General features: G+C 40.0%; 4 protein-coding genes across 6 annotated transcripts; all 4 read left to right on the top strand.

Annotated features, from left to right (window-relative positions):
* The first annotated feature begins 645 nt into the window (after positions 1–645).
* Positions 646–4,320, top strand: dnajb1b (DnaJ heat shock protein family (Hsp40) member B1b). The gene is made up of 3 exons (XM_042485833.2): positions 646–1,027; positions 2,776–3,368; positions 3,535–4,320. Exons 1-3 carry the CDS (start codon positions 808–810, stop codon positions 3,766–3,768), a joined length of 1,047 nt encoding a protein of 348 aa, XP_042341767.1. The 5' UTR covers positions 646–807; the 3' UTR covers positions 3,769–4,320.
* Positions 4,321–6,635: 2,315 nt separating this feature from the next.
* Positions 6,636–9,965, top strand: LOC148189947 (uncharacterized). The gene is made up of 5 exons (XM_088075709.1): positions 6,636–7,081; positions 7,808–7,984; positions 9,378–9,473; positions 9,592–9,611; positions 9,724–9,965. Exons 1-5 carry the CDS (start codon positions 7,042–7,044, stop codon positions 9,871–9,873), a joined length of 483 nt encoding a protein of 160 aa, XP_087931835.1. The 5' UTR covers positions 6,636–7,041; the 3' UTR covers positions 9,874–9,965.
* Positions 9,966–12,225: 2,260 nt separating this feature from the next.
* On the top strand, positions 12,226–15,497 carry LOC121941665 (uncharacterized). 2 transcript variants are annotated; one of them, XM_042484492.2, is made up of 6 exons: positions 12,226–12,437; positions 12,525–12,845; positions 13,511–13,645; positions 13,730–13,771; positions 13,879–14,027; positions 14,363–15,497. In XM_042484492.2, the coding sequence occupies exons 1-6, from the start codon at positions 12,401–12,403 to the stop codon at positions 14,789–14,791; spliced, it is 1,113 nt and encodes a 370-aa protein (XP_042340426.2). In that variant the 5' UTR covers positions 12,226–12,400; the 3' UTR covers positions 14,792–15,497. The 2 variants fall into 2 exon arrangements, with proteins under 2 accessions (XP_042340426.2, XP_087931398.1); XM_088075272.1 differs by lacking the exon at positions 13,730–13,771.
* Positions 15,498–18,318: 2,821 nt separating this feature from the next.
* Positions 18,319–20,950, top strand: LOC121942531 (uncharacterized). Of its 2 annotated transcripts, XM_042485759.2 has the most exons (6): positions 18,319–18,524; positions 18,631–18,963; positions 19,224–19,256; positions 19,361–19,402; positions 19,577–19,704; positions 20,289–20,950. In XM_042485759.2, the coding sequence occupies exons 1-6, from the start codon at positions 18,458–18,460 to the stop codon at positions 20,610–20,612; spliced, it is 927 nt and encodes a 308-aa protein (XP_042341693.1). In that variant the 5' UTR covers positions 18,319–18,457; the 3' UTR covers positions 20,613–20,950. The 2 variants fall into 2 exon arrangements, with proteins under 2 accessions (XP_042341693.1, XP_042341695.1); XM_042485761.2 differs by lacking the exon at positions 19,224–19,256 and having other exon boundaries at positions 18,341–18,524.
* The last annotated feature ends 66 nt before the right edge of the window (positions 20,951–21,016 follow it).

Genomic DNA, 21,016 nt, shown 5'->3' with positions numbered 1-21,016 from the left:
AAGAAAATGTCATTAAAAGGCAAGCAGTTTTTTTTACCATGTACACTATGTTTAAAATGGAGCATATATTATACGTGAAGAAAAACGTGATTTTTACAATTTGAAGGATTTAAAGAACAAAATCGATTCACCCCCCATTCCTTTATTCATCCGTCTGCCCATCCCTCCTCCCTTCCTTATTATCCTATTTTTTTTAGTAAGTAACTAAAATATTTAGGACTAATGTAGTGGAGTTAGGTGAAAGTTAACATAATTATGAAGACGTAAGCAAAGTACACATACCCCCATACTGCCACAAAGTATTATTACTTGTTTTATTACACCACAGGTTATCATGGGGAGGTTATTATTCAGCTTGTCAAATGTGAGGATTTCTCTTTAACTACATTTGTCCTATCATACTTAAGAAACCATTGCAAAGCATGTCTTTGGGGCTGGTATTTAAGTAGGTATTTTTGCAGTTATGACTGTGATTACAGCTAAGCTATACTGTATTTGCAGAGCTATAAGCGGTTGGGTGTAGTAGACTGATAAGGCAAGGCATGTTACTGTACAGGAATAACCAAATTTCCGACAGCCCCTGAAGGCGGCACAGCGTCAGGGTGGGTGTGTCCTGACTGAGCCGTCACAGCTGAGATGGTTCGGGCTGTTTATGGAAAACTCTGGAAGTTTCGACACAGTTTATATTGAATATCCGTGAGGCGCATCGGTCTGAGTGGACACTGAGGACAGAGTTGAGGACGGACTTCTTAAGTTCGCGAACAGCAGTTTTCGGACAGTGCCAACAATTACTGAGGAGGCCGCTGGATGGTCAAAATGGGTAAAGACTACTACAACATTTTGGGAATTCAGAAAGGAGCGTCGGAGGACGACATTAAGAAAGCTTATCGTAAGCAGGCTCTGCGCTTTCATCCCGACAAAAACAAGTCACCGGGAGCCGAGGAGAAGTTCAAAGAGATAGCTGAAGCATACGACGTTTTGAGCGACCCGAAGAAAAAGGACATTTACGACCGTTTTGGTGAAGAAGGTAAGGTTTTACTGATGAGTTAATTAACAGTTCAATTAACTGCACGACTTTGAGGGTGAAGCGAGCCTGCGTTAGGTTTACACCGTGTTTTGCGATCATATGGATGTCCAAAGGGGTGATGTCGAAAAGATATCTGACATGTCAGGGACTAAGCGGATAATGTGAGTGTAATGGCTCCATCTGCTCTGTCCCCCAGTCAGGGCTTGTTTCAGAGCCAGGAAAGAAAGGCGAGGCTGTGCAGACAAGAAAACTCACGTTACATGTTTGTACACGAACTGGGTGACAAAGTATAACTGGAAAGTGCATTCCGTCCTATTTAGTAATAATTACAGCCGCATTCAGACTGCCTGATCAAGGTGGGACTATCGCGCCCTTTGCCGCCTCGCTGTCCTGTGTAAAACGTCCGATCGCGGAAAAGGGGGACAGATTGGTCTCGCTTCTCAATCGGGAATGGACCAGCCCCAGGGAAGTGCGCCAGGCTCGGATGCTAATTTTACATAGTGGCCAAAAGTGGAATTACACTGTCTGGGTCGGTCACGAGATGCTAACTGGCCCAGAAAGACTTTTCCCAATTGACTTACATCTTGAAAGAGATGTCTCAAATTATATATAATTTTTTTTTTAGTGAGCATCAATTTTCATTCATTCATTGTTCGATTCCAGTTCGATAAAATTTGGAAAGACTAAAAAAGCTGCAAGATAAACATTTTTAGACCGCCATTCAAACTAAAGAAGCGCTAAACCGAAAGTCAGGCACTCTGCCGGCAGAAGTTACCAGCTTGGTCACAGTCATAGTGCTCATGCCTTATGGGCTAGGAGATCTGAGTGTTTTATACCCAGAAAAAGAGCTTTTTTTGCTTCATGCACCAATGAGAAGCTCTCATAAAAATGCATCGGGCCCGAAGTGCGACCCTCCGTGGTAGATTTACAAAGCAGCTGTTGGCATATCGGCTAATACAAATATGTCCACAAACTGGGAAAACAGGCGGACACTCGCGTGTTAAACGCCATGCCCGCCATGCCTCTTTTGATTGCGGGATGCCTGGATGCTGTGCATAAACATACACTGGAGCTGAATGGTTCTGGGTAAAGCTGCATTGACACTCCCTGTTCAAGGTGGGAATATCACGCTGTTATGCCACCTTGCCATGCTGTATGCAACGTCCAATGGCAAAAAAAAGTGGACAGAGTGGTCTCGCCTCTGAGCTGGGAACAGAGATAGTAATAGCAGCGTAATGAACTCTGTGTAAACCATAAAGCTGAAAAGACGTGACCATGGGCAGCCTGGGTATGACATTTTGACGATGTGTTTATGTTTGCGACCCACCGTGGGAGATTTTGAAAGCAGCCCTCAGCTTAGCAGCTCATACAAAGAAGATATGCAGCCACAAATGTCTGCAAACTGCGAAAACAATGAGATTCAGGAACTCCTTACCAACAGAGCAGAGGATGAGATCAGCTTTCATATAACAGAAACTGTAAATGATTGTGATGTGTGTTATTGTTCAGAATGCGCTGCCAATGCATATATTATTTGTCACACTAGAGGCAGAGGTGTGTGTTACAAGTCATGCCGATCATGACTCCCTGATCACGTGATGTTGCGATGCGGTTTATAATCACACACTGGAGCAGAATGATGCCGCTGTCGTTTGGTTCTGTGTATAAAGGGGGTACTTTGTTGCAGCCCTGTAGTTCAATATCTGCGTAAAAGATGCTTATATTAACTGGTTGTTTTTCTCACTCAGGTCTCAAAGGCGGAGGCGCACCAGGTGGTGGTGGAGGTCCTGGCAACTTTAGCTACACCTTCCAGGGCGACCCGCATGTCATTTTTTCGGAGTTCTTTGGCGGACGCAACCCTTTTGAACAGTTCTTTGGCCGCAATGGAGGCATGGATGAGGACATGGACACTGACGACCCTTTTGCCCGCTTTGGGATGGGGGGCAGTGGAATAGGCGGGTTCCCTCGTTCCTTCAGCTCAGGCATGGGAGGAATGGGCCCTCACACTAGCGTTGTCAAGAAGCACCAGGACCCTCCTGTGGTTCGCGATCTTTATGTGACCTTGGAGGAAGTTCTGTCGGGTTGCACAAAGAAAATGAAGATCTCTCGCAAAAGGTTGAACCCCGGCGGGCAATCAGTTAGAATAGAGGATAAAATCCTGGAAGTGCAGATAAAGAAGGGATGGAAAGAGGGCACGAAAATCACATTTCCCAAAGAGGGCGACGAGACTCCCACAGTTATTCCAGCTGACATAGTCTTTGTGTTGAAGGACAAGGCACATCCAGTGTTCAAACGCGACGGCTCGGACATTGTTTACACAGCAAAGATTCCACTCAGAGATGTAAGTAAAGAGGAAATATAACTTCATTTTTGGTCACTTATTGTTGTTAAAAACACCTTGTAAGAGTGCTTGAAGACTGACAGCTGAAAATGAAAAGCAGAATGAATTTTCCTCAGTGCCTTTTCATGATCTTTTTTTCACTTTTATTGTCCTTCTGTTCCATCAGGCCTTATGTGGCTGCACAGTCAACGCACCCACACTGGACGGCAGATCTGTGACTGTGTCAACAACAGACATTGTACAGCCAGGGATGAAGCGACGAGTGAGTGGCGAGGGGCTGCCTTATCCCAAACGCCCTGATCGCAGAGGCGACCTATTAGTGGAGTATGAGGTCAAGTTCCCAGAACGGCTCAGCCAAAGCGCCCGGGACACCATCGCTCAGGTCCTCCCGCGATCTTAAACAAGACCAACAGACATCTGCCACTTTAGAAACATGACACTAAGCTGCCAACCATTGTTTGTGTCAATCATCACATGGACATTCATGTGGCGTTACAAATCACATCAGACAATAAGGCACAGACTTTTGAGACAGACTTGTGTACACTGTGTAAAACCCTCCTTGGAGAAGTGCTCATCATGAATGACTGCAGCATTTCACAGGGTAGAATGTAAATATGACCAATATTGTTTGGTGTTTGGGTTACTGAATAAGATTAGATTTTTATGAAAAGAGCATATTGTAAAATATATGTGCGCTATTTTCTGAGAACTGTTTTGTTGGTATTAAAGGTTCTTCCCTCGGAGATATGTTTTCTTTTTTGTATTAAATTGCAACATGAAGATTAAATTGTTTACACTGTTAATATGGAGCACTTGTGAAGTGTATACTGATGGAGAAAAAGATGTATGAGCTGCATTGCAGCAGTACTTATTGTTGAAATGAATCTTCGAGCGTTGTTATATATAGAACAATAAATAAATCAAAACTGCCTGGTGCTGTAAACAGTAACCCAAGTGACCTTACAGTTCTTCAGTAAGATTGTGTGACTTTTCCCTGCAGCCTCTGCTAACACCAGAGAGTCAGTGAGGCTCCGCAGGCTACATCTTCGGGATGATTTCACTTTACTGCGGAGGGGGCTAAAGGGGACAGAGTTGCCATCTGCAAGTATGGGGTTATACATACAGTAGCTCATGAGTTCTGCAGGGACTGATGACATATTTTGGAAACACTGGATGTTTCATGTTTCCACATCACACTTATGCAAGTTGTATATTGAACTGTGGTTGTGATGTATCAGAATAATGCTCTTAAGAACACGTTAATGGAACATTTCAAAATTTTTGGAAATAGGCTTGTTAAACATGCTTCAGTGAAGAGTTGGAAAAAGCTGATACACAATGTGCGATTTTGTTAGACAAAAGTTTTTTGTGAACTTTAAATTAAATAATGTAAAAATGTACAATCAGCAGTGGTGGAGGATGTTATTCAGATCTTCTACCTGAGTAAAAGTAGATGATGCAGGGCAGCCACAGCTCTAACCTGCTTAGTTTTAGCAAGGTGCTGGAAACATCACAAAGTCCAAACTTGTAGAAAAGATTTCTGCTCACTTACATATTTTCAGTGTCTCACTTTATCATGTGACATATTGATGAAGGTCTGACAGGCCGAAAGCTCAGAGAAAAAGCACTGACAGATGTAAGTGTGTGAAAATCTTTTCTACAAACTTGAGTAAATGCAGCAAATACTACAGTGTAAAAATACTGTTACAAGTAGAGGCCCTGTAATCAAAATTGTATCTTAAAGTATACAAATATTAGCATCAAAATATACTTAAAGTACCAGTTGAAAAAGTACTCTTAATGCAGAATGCCCCATCTGATATTCATATATCACAGTATATAATTGGATTATATTGATGCATTTATGTGTCGATCAATTTAATGGTGCAGCTGGTAAAGGTGGAGCACATTTTAATCACTTGAGGCTATATGCTGCTGATTGGATTAACCTATAATATTATGAACCAAACTGTGCAAATTTATATTACTGATTTTAAAAAATCGATGAGAAAAAGAGAATTCCTGCACATTGTCCTATTAATTGCAATAAACTGAGCATTAAACTTAAACAATAAAAAAATCAAAAAAAGTCAACAACATTTTGGTCACCAGACCCTTATTAGGTTGAATTTTAAAAAAAGTATAAAAAAAACTATAGTTAGTCATTTGTAACCAAAGTTTTAAAATAAATGTAGTGGATTACACACACACACACACACACACACACACACACATATATATAGTATGTACAGTACTTGAGTAAATACACTTTGTTACATTCTGCCACTGAAAATCAGGGTTTCACTGTACGTCGCTGGTTTACACATTTTTGTGAAGGAAGTGCCATCCCATGGTGGCACCCTGCGATTTGATAAACAGGTCTGTTCACAGTGGAATCAAAACATGCTCCAAAAGGAAACCGGAGGAGGAAAGGGCGGGGGAGAGGGCACTCACAGTGAATGGGAGTTGACCGGTAACTGTTTGGAAACTGACTGACAGCCAGCTGGCAGCCGAAAAGCGTTTGGTGGGGATGGGGAATTCTTGGTGGCTGCATCTGTACCAAGCAGCAACCTCTGAAGGCTGAAAAATGACTCCAACACAAAAGTGCCAAAAACTGCAGTTCCTCAAATGGGTACTTGAGTTTGGCCCCAACACAGAATCAATCCCCATAGACCCCCAGGTGATTTTTTTTCTCACTTATTTACATTTTACCAAGGCTTAAAGTTACACATATCAATGGGGCGGGGCCACATGAGTGTCAGGCTGTCTGCCAATAGTGTCCTCAGCTTCTCAGATCCACCCCTTGCTCCTCCTTAGTTAGTTCCTACTTATTTATGGTTGCACCGAAAAAACAAGATGGCGATGACTGAAATTCAGTCTACAAACCAATGAGTGACATCACTGTAGCTGTTTCCATTGTTTATAGGCTAAAGTCTATGTACATCCTCTGTATATTTTCCAAGTTTATTTTACTCTCAGTCCCACCTTGTCTCATCTCCACACATCATGAATACATTTTTTTAAGTCAGTCAATAGTCTTATTGACAAACTGAATAATACAGTAAATGATTAATGATGATTCATCACATAGACCAGACTTTTGTCCATGACAGTAAGTCATCAGGGTATTGCAGTCAAGCGGAGCATCCACAGAAAATGTCAACAACACTATGGAGAGTCTTGGTTTTTAATTAAATGAGATGTAAAACTCAGCTCCCAAGTAAATGCTGTTTCTGACTGGTGCATTGTAACACTGCCTTTCTGCCTGAGGTCAAACTAAACCTTTAAAACTAGCCTGATTAGAGCAGTAGATTGGTAACTTAAAAACTTAAACCTGCTGTAAAAAAACAAATAATACGAGTGATTTGCTGAAGTTGCCCTGAGGTGGCTCTCTGAAAGCCATGACAGAGTCAGCAGATGCCCTCTAGCTTCATGAACCGAAGTACTCAGAGCAAGAGCCTGAATAGTAAATGTACACAGAAGAGTTCATGGTGTCTCACAGTCATGAGCTGGCTCTTCAGATAAAAGGGGGATTGAGAACTACAGTGCAACTGCATATTCTCTGTTTAACAAATGTAGCTAAAGGGGCACTGTGAAACAGACAATTATAGCTGTACAAACACATCTTTGGACTAGTTTTTAATTTTACTTTTTTTTTTAATCCTGAAGGATGAGGATTCTCCGTGTCATCGTGTTTTGCTGCTTCTCAGGTGAGTTTTGATGCATTTTTAGATTAACATCAATATCAGTATAGTTTATATGTAAAAGCTGCATTCTGAGTTTATTTTTAACTTGCACATGACTGAAAGGATACCCTCAACCTTTCAGCAGTAAATGACTTACTGCTGAATAAATTTGTGAAAGTGCACATTTGTTGCACGGATAATTGTTGGTATGGTGTTTTCTTAGGTGTCAACTGGTCTTAATAATCCATGACAGTAACTTTAAAGGTGTACTGGTTTTCTCAAACAATTCCTTAACCATGTGAAATAGATTAGTCTGAATATGTGGTTACTGAATTGCTGTTTTTAGGCTAACTATGGTTAAGTGAAAAGTAAGAATAACACAATCAGCCATGGCATCAAAATGTGGTCTGCAAACTACTGTACAGGTAACATACAGATGGACCCATCAGGATGGAAATATATTTTTATGACTTCTTATATTAAAAAAAAACAAAAAAAAACAGCTGGAAACAGTCCAATCTAATTGCAGCTTTTTATACATATTACATATATTAATATATAAATATTACAGGTTCTGTCTTGGCTAAAACCAATTCCAATTTCATGTTGCGGTCAGCGTGGTCTTGCTTTACGTGGAAAGTTTGACAGGGGGTAATTACATGCCCTGTCCCTGTATCTTGTGATGCAAAAAAATGTCATATGAGCACACAAAATTCCTCACCAGTCATCGCTGATCCTGTTCTCTCAAAGCTTCCTCTGTTCCTCTCGGATCTCCTCCCTCAACCACCATTGCCACCACCGCGCTGCAGACTGAAGCAAATACTCTGCCCCGAGGCAGATTTACAGTCAGCACTGAACGGTCACCCAAAGAATCAACCCTCCCTGATACACAAGGCAAGACAAAGTCAGCAGCAGCTACCCTCACAGGTATTTCACAGCAGTGTTACAACACAGTTTGATCAGAATGGCTTGGGCAGCTTGGATAACAGCTCAAAGTCCCCCTCAACTAAAAGAACAAAATGCTTTTTCTGCTTATTTTTACTTCACTTAGATGATTGTCCGTCACTGTGCAGAATGACGTGAGACGACTGTTTCCCCAGTCACGTGCAGAAGGTGGAAAACGTGTCTGTGCTAACCTGAAATCAAAGTTTAACAAGTGTTTGAACAAGATGACTCTATGGCATCACAGCGAGTCTGAAAGTCAAGTCGGGTCCACTATGCAACTAGTGTGATGTGGAGACTTGTAGCATCCAGGTCACATACACTAAGGCCCCGTGTGTCTACCAATACAGTTTTTTTATTTCCCTGAAAATGCAAAGCGCTCCTCAGGAAATTCGATATGGGAGCGCTTGAGAGCTCTTTGGAGGTGCAACGTTTTTTTTAGCAAAGACACTTTCAATTGTTTGGTTGAAATGATACAGATTATTCATGGGAGTAAAAAAAAGATAGAGTATTTGCGCTGGACGCATCAGATCTGTGTGAGGTCACGAGAAAACATTAACTAATGTAGAATACGATCATATTTCTCCATCACCGTTGTTGCTCAGCATTCGTGCGTGTAAGATGTGACAGCTGGTCTTTGGAATATCTGTCCTACTTCTCCACTGTGATTAAATGTCTGGGAAAAAAGTGACAGTGACGAGGGGCTGCAGAAAAAATGACAAAAAAAGAAGAGCTAAGCACAGAATAGACGCTCAGTCACCCTGCCATAAATATGCGGCGCCCGCATTGCAAAGAACTTTAAAAGTATGCTGGCCTCAGAAAAAAAAAACTTTGATCTGTTAGATCTTTGTTTAAGGCCTTCATCTTTCACTGTTAGGAGGTTATTACTTTAGCTAACTACTTCATTTTTTAGTTAGTATGCATTGCATAGTATTAGAATGGTTCAAAGAGGTATTTACTATTGTAACATTTTGCTACCTAAAAGTGAAGTTATGAAAATGAACAGAACATTGTTAAATGTGTAAATGTTGTTGATCTTTTATTGGCCTTAAGTATTGCATCAGCATTGTTTCTATTTGTAGAATAAGGCAGAGTTTCCATAGAGTGCTGTTTCAGTAATAAAGTGACCAGACATGTGGGTTTTTTCAAAGTAGGGGCAAAGCAGTTGTTTTTTTTTCCTCCCACAGCTGGAAAAAAAGAATTGTGGCTTTTTTGCTCTTACCCTAATCCCCAGCTGAATGTTCAGACCTTGTATGTGAGTCAAAACGTCTGAATATGTGTCATGGACGGCTTTGTCATTTTGATTGACGGGCCTGTTGTTGTAAAGTTGGCTGTGTTGTCACCAGCAAAAACGAACGTCTGCCTCTTGTGTTTGCAGACACCACGGTGGTCATCATCGTTTCGGTGAGCCTAGCTGTTCTGGTCTGTGCCATCATACCTTTAATATTCTACGGACACTGCCGGAGCAGTGCAGGTGAGGTGACACACGCACGCAGACATACATTCACATACACACTGCCTTCACTCTATAGTGGGATTTGAAATCAAAACAGCACAATTATGTGTTTTTATGAATCTTTTTTTTGTTTCAGAAGGCCACAACAAGGGTGAGGTGAGGTGATTTTGTCATTTACTAATTTTAATTTTGATTAAAATGTGCTAAAGCATTCAAGTTTAATGCTCAGATCATGTCATTCTTAATGATGATTCTTATTGATTTACAGCCTGATTACTGTGAGGAAAATGCAGATGTTTCTCAGGCTGCAGTCAGGCTGCAGTCTGTTGAACCTGACGCTGTTTCAGTGTCCAGCATTCATGATGCCTCCCAGTATGCTGCCGCATACCAGGCACTGGATCCAAAAAGCCTGGACTAAGCAAGGTTTATTCTGTCTTTGAGCTGAAAGCTAGTCTCACACTCTTCTCTGTATTTTGAATCAAATAAAGGACATATATATATATGTATATACATATATGTCTGTGTGTGCATATTCTTTGCTCGATATTGTAAATTTGCAAGTTGATTCTACTTTTCCTAAATTGATAATTATGACATCCTGGCTGTGCTGTTTATCTTCCAGAACAGCAGTAAGTAAGTCACATTTTAACATATTGACTAAGCCTCGTTAGACACATCTGGTGCTGCCTTATGACGGTGAATACAGTGTTGTTTATGGGGCCACTAGTTTTGCAGGATGAGGCTAAAAGTGTACGTGGCACACACAGGTATGGAAGGTTGAAAATGCCAAAATTAAAAACAAACCAAACAAATGAGGCTTTGCATTTCGCAAAGCATGTTGTAGTATGCTTTTCTTTTTCTATACATGCATTTATTGTAACATAAATAAAAATGTGAATGAATTGTTCGTCACTGTGTCATGGATTTTCGACGCCATTTTAAAATCAAACCTCAGTTTGAGTGTTTTCTTCTGGAAAATGCAAAGCAAAAGTTTTCATGTCATTATGACACTGTAAATGCATACTTAAAAAGGAAATGCATATAACACTATACACTGTATTTTGCTTTATTTCTTAGTTTGACTTATTTTAATTTAGACATTTTAAATCTTCCATACATATGATTTGCTGATATATTAGAGCTGTAATGATGAATAAGCTCATGTGAATAAGACGATGCTTTGTGTCCAGAACAGAATACAACAAATAATGCACAATGCACAGAAACGATTAATGGTAGCCCACACGTGCTGCTGGCAGAGTTTGTGATGCTGAGCGTCATTAATTCAAAGTAGCATTGCAGTAAGACCTGCAGAGGGTGCTGTGTTATGATTTAACATGTCAATTCTTCCACCTCACAACCACTTCCTGACAGCTCATAACTTCAGAAAAATTACAATATGCAGTCTTAAGGCGACATTTAAAACATTTAAAAGGAATGTTGTCATCCATTTAATATCTGCCTTCCACTGTCGTTGCTACATTGTTGTTAGGGTGTTACAGGTGTTTTTTTTGTTTGTTTGCTTAAGCATGATTAAGATAATGAATTACCTGTAGCTCATTTTGGAATTATGAAACACTTAAAAGCAAGAGAGCCATAAAAACAAAATGAACTGCTGATGTTAATATCTTGATTTCATCAGATCCGCCAGAGTTTCTGTTTATAAATAGATTTTTGTGTTTAAATGAAGGTAAAAAGTTTAATATACTGAGTTTCATGTACAAGTCTGCTAAAGTGTGTTCAGTGCTTCCTATCACTCTGAGTAAACTTTCCAGGGAGAGATGAGAGAGAAGTTTACACTGTCAATCTATCACTGCATTCAAAACCTATGGTTTTAACACCTCCGCCTTACGGTGGAGAAACAAACCAGAAGCATTCACACTCATATATTATAACTACTGACAGGTTGCTTTCCACTTAAGTTCCCCTACGTCTGTCACCTCTTCTTTAAATGACAATAAGGCTATTTTTATGCCTTTCACGTTTACTCTGTGAGTGTTGGCCACAGCATCAGAAAACTGATGTGAGCACTAAAATTTAACATTGCAATCTTGTGTTATAATTTTGTTAACATTTGGATCAAGACTTGTTCTTATAGCCTAATTGTGTCTGTGAATGAACTACTGTTAAGGCGATTTTTTACATTTTGAAAAATATGCTCTTTGGCAGAAAGACGAAGGCAACATTCAGCAGCCTGTTAGGTCAGCATGAAGTCTAACTACCAGCACCTCACTTCACTAATTAATACATTTCATTTATACGGCTCATGACGATGATAAATGGTATGGAGCACAAACATATAATAATAACAAAACAATACAAAGCCATAGTGCACAGTATGGTCATAATACCAATATATATACACATATGTACATACAAATGCATATTATGTTTAATAAATGTAAGGCTGGTGTTGGTGATGTCTGCTATCTGATAAACAGTATGTTTGTGTGTGTGCGCATATATATATATATATATATATATATACACACATATACACACATATATACACACACACACATATATACATACACACACACGCACACACACATATATATATATATGTGTGTGTGTGTGTGTGTGTGTGTGTGTGTATATTACATACAATCATACCGACATTCAAATGTATTGCAAAATTCTCATAATGACACAATAAACTGACAGTAGTGAAACTAAGTGTGGGCATGCATCAGAGACAGCTCCTCTCACTCCTGAGTTGAGTGACGGCAGCCCTCGCCTTCCGCTCTCATACAGTAAGAACCACAGGAAGAGGGTTGACATCTTACCTAGGTGTCATTTCATTGCACGGTGCTATATAGTGCATGATTAAACATTTCACCACTGTGTAGGTTTTAGGATAGACGGATGTTCTTTGTCTTCGTACAGGGCCTGGAGGGACTACCTAGGAAAAGAAATATTACAAAACTGGCACCTTATCAATCAGAATGAAGACCATTTCTGTCTTCTACTGTCTTCTTTATGGTAAGTGCCTGAATGAAATACAGACATTAATTGATCTAAACAGCTTGTACATGCTTTAACTCTTGTCACATGATTTAATTTTGGCAGCTGTTGTGATAGAGGGAGCAGACATCTACGTAGAGGGATTGGAGGGGGGAGAAGTCTCGTTCCGGTGTTCACACAGACTTGCTTGGAAAAACGATAAATACCTCTGTAAGGATCTATGTAAAGGCAAACAGGATATATTGGTTACTGTGCAATCTGGTGGAAGAGCAGTGTCAGGGAGGATAACTCTAGGGGATACAGGGGACGGAGTCTTCACTGTGACCTTCAGTCAACTCCAGCTGTCGGACGTAGGGAGATACTGGTGCTCAGTGGACAGGCCTGGCTTGGATACATTCACTGCAGTGCACCTTACCGTAAAGGAAGGTAGGTGCATGATCTGATTACTCTTACCTCAAATAAGATCATTGAGGTATTTTTTTTCTTTTCTTATGTATGTTTTAGGGCTGTCAGCATTAACATGTTCATTGCAATGCAGCTAAGGTCCATAATCAATGCGTTCATTTCATTAAAAAAAACAAAAACATTTAACGTCCCTCACGTTTCTTCATAAATCAACTCCACCACACTTCTGACAGAAGTACTAAGGGCTACGTTTTACTCCACAACATTTATCTGATAGCTGGAGTAACTTTCTAATATTTTGCATACAAATACACTTTTGGATAATAAACCATTGGTCCCCTATATTTTCAACTGTGACACCTTAGAAAGAAAGCAGTGTTTGTTTGGGGCCTTTTGTGACATGCTTAACAAATCCATTAGTTCCACCAAGAAGAGATTTCCCCTTTAACCTTCTTGGATGACTTTCCTGACAAAACAGTTCGAGCTCAAAGATGTGAAACCTCTTCTATATTAATTCTATATTCTATATGAATTGCAACACAAGTGACTTCCTTGACGCCATTGTTTCTTTCTTTATCATTGCTCTAAATGTCACATAGTTCTTATTTGAGTAGGATTTTGAATCAAGGACTTTTGATTGGAAATTTTTTTTTACTGTGTTGTATTGGTACTTGTCCCCCATACAGCTCTTCCAAATGAGACAACAACTGTCATATCTAACCTTGAATCTGGACTGCCCACGTTGACATATCAGAATATTTCCAACTCAACAGAATTACCATCTGAAGCGGATACCAGTGGGCCTGCAAACCTTTCAACTGGTAGGAAGAAAGTATCAATAAATTTAAATCAAATGTAAATCATAGAGGGAAAACCTTACAGTAATATTCCATCCAACTTTACAGCCTCAAACAGCACTAATGGAGGAGGACAGAACACCAGCACAGGTGCCTTTCTACACTCAGCGTGTGAAACTGGTGCATGAATGTCAGCTGCCGACTGACATCTGCGGATATGTAAAAATTATTGAGCAATCTCTCTTGTGTCTGCTCAGGGGCTGAATTGTACGCTACTATTGGGGTTGTTGCCGTACTGACTATCTTGATGCTGGCAGTGATTATCAGGAACTGCAGAGAAACCTTGAATTCTCAGCCACAAGTTTGCTCCAACAGCAAAGACCTCAGCAGTGCAGATGTGAAAGAGGTACGAAACACAAGCTGGAGCTCAGCACATCAGGTGTCTCTTCACAGCCCAACAAATGGCTACCTAGAAAAACATGACGATTGTCTTGACAGCAAATGAAGTAAAACTGACGATGATCAAGTTTCCTTTCCTTGTTTCAGTTTCCCAAAAGTCCACCAGTACCGTTATCTTGAACTGTGTGGACTTTTTGTGTGGTGATGCTTTAAAACCCACGACTAAGCAGAACTGTCAGTGACACCGGAGTTGTGTTATTGTCAAATGAAAAGACAGAAGTGCAACAGGGGTTTTTTTTTTTTTCAGGGTTCATAATTTTGTTGTTTTTGATACCTCAACAGGTTGACTGTGAGTACGATGACATTGGTGGGGAAGTGCAGTCACAAAAAAAAATATCAAAGAGGCTCTCTTGTACTCATCAGCCAACGCAGGACCCAGCAACACCTGCCTCTTCAGCAGCCGAATGTAACGCCTCCCTGCATATCTATGAAAACATCAGCTGTGCCAAAGGTACAGCACATTCAAGATGCTCAGCCACAAACAACAGAGGCGAGCATGACCCAAGCTCTGGGATCTACATCAAACCTTTGCCTCCTTTATCTGAAAGAGCTGCTGAAGGCTGTCTTAAATCTACAGCAACTACAAGTGCGACAAGCCAAAACACAGAGAGCTGCACAAGCAAAGCTCTCCACTTCCCGTCTCGCAGTGATTCCACAGAAGTGAAGCCCAGATCACTTTGGTTTGGTTTGGATTTATCAGGAGTAGTGTGAGTTACTCTCACTGGACAGCTGAACTGTACCTCTGCTTCTCCAGTCATAACTAAAAACTGCATTTCAATTTGAACTAACTTTCTATCCTTTACAAAATATGCTGATAGACAGGTTTGGTCTTCTATGCACTGATTTAATTTATTACATGTCTGTGGGCTTACAGAGAGACAATCTTAACACATGAGTACTCTACCAAACTATACTAAACTGTGAGACTTAAAATGTGGATTTTGCTAAAACTGCTACTTTTGTCTTTTTTGTTTTCTTCTGACTTTAATTATAACATCACAATATTTTTGCATGGCCTTTTGTTTATCTTTATGCACAAATGTTTAATTAAATACATTTAAACGTGTAAATGCTTAACCATGTGAATTCCAGTCAGAGGCTACAGAGGAGGTGGTTACTGCATCTCCACTCTGCCAAGCCAGTTATCTTTTAGCAGTAAAAGCTGTCTTTTTCTTACTTATGATTATTTAGATTTAACTACTTCCTTATTTATGAAGTATCACAAACTCAATTACTTTAAAGTGTTTTTCAGTTACAGGGAACTATAAGTAATTTAGGTGTAGCTCAGGCCATCTCGCCAACTACCCTTAACTAGCCAGAGTGCTGTTACTGGATTTTGGTTTCCACTTCTGTTTTCTATTTCTTTCAAAATTTCAAATATTATTTAAGAGTAATAAAGTGTTTTTATACACTAAAACACATTTCTGGTCTCTGTTTCTACTAAATAAAATAGCATTTCAGCTCTGTAGGGAAATGGCAAAAGAGTTCTTTTGATTTAGTGTGTGTGTGTGTGTGTGTGTGTGTGGTTTGAACCACCATTGGTTTTTGTTTAAGGTCTGGCCAAGCGTTGGGGTAAGGTTATGGTTTGGTTGCTTCCCCTTGCAGATAAATGGTAGCCAAAGTTGTCATCCAATTACAAAACAAGTGCCCTTGGTGGGTGGGTGGGTGTGGTGTGTGTGTGTGTGTGTGTGTGTGTGTGTGTGTGTGTGTGTGTGTGTGTGTGTGTGTGTGTGTGTGTGTGTGGCTGATATGCAAATACATATTTGAATGTGTGTTTGCAGTAACAGAGAGCAGGTAAGTATGGAGAGGGAGCTTTAACCTTTAATAAGTCAGCAGCAGTAATAAGACAAGTCTGTCCCTTAACATACAAATATCACTTTTTGGGCTCATATTGATTATGTTGAGTAGGTTCTTATGAATTTGGTGACTCCTGCTGGTCATATAAGTGAAGACACTGACAAACAGCAGTGACCACTGCAAAAACCCACCAAATTATAATTTCCAGCACATTATGGTAAAACTGTAAACATTTTATCTTGTGTGCATAATGATGCAATATCCAATCTATGAATGAGCCATAATTAAGTGGAAAGCAAAGGATGTTTAAGGTGTACGTTCTTCGATAATGTAGATAACAAAAGACAAACATCCAGTGGAAGGCAAGTCTTGCAGCCTGTTGTTTCACAGAACTATGTTATTAATAATGACTGTTCATATACAGATGACAGGAAAGGATAACAGGTTTTTACTTTTTAAAAAGCATACTTTATAAGGCATTAACACAATGTAATCTTCATTTTTCGGGGGCGTATTGCAGAAAAACAAGCTAAATGGTGAAAACACTAGTGATGTATGCAGGGAAATGGATCCAGCGTTGGAGGCGGGGCCAATGAAAGTTCCTCAGTGACACTTGAAGCCAAAAAAGTTCAACTTCCAAGTATAAAACTACGCCGATCTTCTGTGTCTTTGGGCCCATAGAGCAGGTGCACTAGAGACTTCATCAGCTAAACAGCTAACTTTAGGTTCAGCCCTCCACTAAATTAATGGGGGTAAAATGATTTGCATGGCTATTTGTGTGAAAAAGCTGTATGTTGTTGCTCTGCTATTATTGTGTACTGATGTTCTCTGTTTGTTGTTGCTTCGCACTGACTTGTGGTCTGACTTGGGAGTTCCTGTTTGTTGTTGCTGTTGATGTCTTTATGGTGTCCTGCTGCAGTTGTTATGTGAAATTTATCATTTTAAAGGTTTCAGAACATCTTACTGAAGGACTCCAGTAGAAAATTAGCTTGCTGTCTAACACTGGTACATTTACAGAAATGTTGATTGTCTATTCTCCTTATAAATAAAAATCAATGAAATGAATTGTGCAACTCTTTTTTCTTTGAAATGTTATAAAAACCGAATGGTTCAAATCCCAGTGGTGAAATGAATCATTTTGTCAATGTTTTGATGTCTCCAATGTCTCCAATGGGTGCCTTATGTCAATGGGGGAAAGAAGTCTTTGTGGGCCCCATGGCATCAAGTGAAGGACCCAGAAGTTTTAGTTACATGGTTTGGACACTAGATGTCAAACTGGCTTTTAAGTCAGGTGCACTTGCTTGGGGTTTGGCAAACACAGAGCAGCACTTGCTTTCTTTTGTAGTTGTGTTTGTATCCACCTGCTAAATGCTCCACCATGTCCACCAGCTAGTAACCAGTGTTAGGAAGTAACTAGTTGAACAAAATTAAATTCCAAAATGAATATAACTGTTATCAGTTAGAGTTACAGAGAAAAAAAAAATGTAATTAAATTACTGTTACTGATCAAAATGTTGGAGATTTCAAGTGGGTTAGAGCTGAATATATTCACATTGATAAAAAGCTTTAACGTAGAATGCATAACATTCACTCTTTTGTCTTGCATCTTTTTGCCATGCAGGAATGCTTTCTTTAAGCATAGCATATTTCTTTAAGATTATTTTTTGGGCGGCATTTTTCTTTTATTTACAGGACAGTTTTAGATAGACGGGGAAGGTGGAATGACACATAGCAAAGGGCCGCAGGCCAGACTCGAACCTGAGCCGCTGCAGAGGCCTCACGCGCTCACACACTACCTGGTGAGCTAAAGGTCGCCCCGGGCACAGCATATATCCAGACATTTTTAGCTTTATTGCCCAGTTTAAAACATTTTTTTAGAAAAGTAATCAGATGTAATATGCTATATTAGTTGAGGGAAGTAATTAAACAGTTATAGCACTTGTTACACTTTAACAGGGTAACTAGTAATCTGTAAGCAATTAAGTTTTCAAAGTGATCATCCCAGCACTGCTAATCACTGACTGTAACCATATCATATTATACAAAGTTATTCAATCCATTCTTTAAAAAAACATAAATTAATTGGTGGTTCTTTAATTTTTAATAAATATTTATGAATGCTTTATAGATTAATAATAACAACATTGTAGTAAGCACACCAAAAAAAATTCTTTGACCAGTGTTAAACCTCTTCACATGTGCATGTTAGGAAGTGGTGCAAAACCAAGTTGCGGTTTGTGATGGCACAGATGAACTGCAGCGGAGGGGATTAATTGTCTTGAAGAATGCAGGGTATTAAATCTGCATCCTGTTCTGAACTTAAGAAAAAGAAACAGATTTATATGATCTGATTTACACACCCATAAAGGTTATTTTTAAGTCTCTTGAGCCATTAGGATTTCACTTTCATAGGTTGAAGGTCATGTGTGGACAGGTTTGTTTACGAAAGAGGAAGAGGTTTAAACACATGGACACGAAAGCATCTGGTTGAACACCCACACAACCTTTAGTCTAGTTCGCTGCTTCATTGCACAGCTGGGGAAGAATCGGAGTGTGTGGACTGAAGGTAAACTGGGAGTGATGGGAGCAACCTGGATCTCATGGAGAACAACTACAACTGTCATCGTTACTGTATTACAAATCCAAGGTGGGCTGCATGCTATGCATTACGATTTCTTTAACTTGCTGTTAAACTTCTTATTAAAATGCTGTTACATGATTACACATCTAACACAGCTTTTTCTGGCTGACAGCTCTGATCAGTGTCAAAACCAAAACTCTTACTGGTGTGGAAGGCCAGAGATTTGACTTCAGGTGTGAATATGGCAACGGCCGGCAGAACAATGCCAAATACTTCTGCTATGACAGTGATGACAATATGTCTTTCACCCACCTGATACGGACAGAAAAACATGACCAGTGGGAGAGAAATGGACGTTTCTCCCTGTACGACAACACCACCGGAGCCTTCTTCATCGTCAGGGTGGACAAACTCACCTCACAGGACAGCGGGATGTACAGATGTGGAGTGGACATAAGCCTTTACCCTGATGATATCAGCTTCATGCGACTGAACGTTTCCCAAGGTACAGTATGTCATACAGCACAGGATCAGTGCCTATGCATGGTCCTCAGTTACACACATTTACACATAATAAGATCTGGTTTCTGGTAAGTGCCTTAAAGCTTTCCATCTCTGTACTGTCTGTCCACCTGGTGGTTTCGATCTAAACATATCACTCATACCATGAATAAGAACCGAGAAGTGTTACTTTTCCCAACCCAAACATGTTCCTCTTTGTCTATGAATATATACATATATAGTGTGTTTTTTGTTCAACAACAGTAAACCCTCCAGAGGACCTAATCACTTATCAAAGTGAGTCAGATCTGTGAAACTGCACAATACTTGAGATAGGTCTGTGTGTTTATTCTATTTTTGTATATAAATACTTTGTGCTTTTATGTGTTTATGTTTTCCAGTAACTGGATCACCCAACCTTCCAAAAGACCTCCCAGTGGACAGTGAGTGACAACGTGTGTGTGTCTGTGTGTGTGTGTGTGTGTGTGTGTGTGTGTGTGTGTGTGTGTGCGCGTGTGCGTGCATGCGTGTGTGTGTGCGTGCATATTCATAGTATACATAATTTGATGATTTTATGTTTGTGAATCCTTTTAAACTTCATATGTTCTCTCCTGCAGAGCTTCACCTACCGCTGTTCATGACTGCAGTGATGTGTATTTCAGCAATGCTGTTTATATGCCTGTTTACGCTTTGTCTGCTGCTGGCTGTTAAACAACGAAGACCCAGCCCACGCACAAATAGAGAGGTTTGTAAAAACTTCTAAACAAAGAAGCAGCATGGCTCCAGGGATAGCAATGCTGTTCTGCAGACATTTAATGTCTGTCTTAGATTTATAGTTGAGTGACTGATGTCACCTGTTGATGATCATATGGTCATATTCCATATTCTTTATATTTCTGCTGAACATAAACATGTTAGCATTGTCACTGCGAGCATGTTAGCATGCTGATGTTAGCATTTAGCTCTAAGTGGCAATGTGCCTAAGTATAGAGCTGCTAGCATGCAGCTGTAGACTCATAGGCTATTCGAAACCAACCAATACTAGTAGTACGTACTAATTCGGCCAAAATGTAGCGTGTAGGATGTAAACAACGGCAAAATCTACAGTGTTCCAAAAATACCAGGATGCTGTAATGATTTAGATAAAATCCAGTATGCATCAGTCTGGACTACTCCGCCTACTGCATGCCAAAATGTTAAGCACTGAAACGGTCACAAATAATGTTTGTGTTACGGTTTCAAATACAGCGTTATTGGCCTCCTGAAAACATTGAATAAGGTGCTAAGAACAAGCAGTTCAGTCTCAGCAGGTCTCTGCTGTTCCCACAGATATCATCTGACTACGAGACAATGATGCCTGGTGTGGCAGCTGAACCTGGACTCCGCTGCAGCTGTTCGACTCTGGACTGCACCGATCTTTCAGCCTTACCACCGCCACCACCTGACCTCTGCTCCCACTTCACACCAAAGCAGCGGGAGTCTAGCGTCACGCTCTGCCTTGGTGAATATGTTGATGTGGATGCACCAAAACACACCTGTCCGTACCAACATCTGGATCTCAGCCGATTTGAGGAGCACGTCTATTACAGCCTGCATGGAAACAGCGATCCTAAACATGGACCCATGGGAGTCAAAGAGCAGATTAACTGTTAAAGCATTATTCCAGGTTAATTAATGACACGTTCCCAGATCTCACCAGTTCTCATCAATGATGAGATACGTTTTATTATTAGGAAGGTTGACCAAAACTGCAACATTAAAAGTATTTAAAAAAAAAACCAGAATGATTCTTTAATGTGTATGGATGGTAGTGCGTTAATTGTTGCTGTTTTTTGTTATTTCTTGAAGAAACTTTTTGCGACGGCACAGACAAAATTACAGAGTTAGCTAACAAAATCAATGAAGAAGAACTGACTGGCTGTTTTATCCAGTGATTCAATGTCTCTCTCTGCTTTTTGATATATTTCACCAAAATAAACCAAGTGCTAATATCTAATGGTTGTCCTTGTGTTACTGACCTGCAAGCATTACTGATCTCTTAACATTTAAACAAGCAG

Source organism: Plectropomus leopardus, chromosome 3, assembly GCF_026936395.1.
Source record: "Plectropomus leopardus strain MGB_pleo_1.0 chromosome 3, ASM2693639v1, whole genome shotgun sequence".
In the NCBI taxonomy this organism is placed as follows: Eukaryota; Metazoa; Chordata; class Actinopteri; order Perciformes; family Serranidae; genus Plectropomus; species Plectropomus leopardus.
Note: the sequence above shows the minus strand (reverse complement) of the source record. Positions and strands in the feature narration are given on the sequence as shown.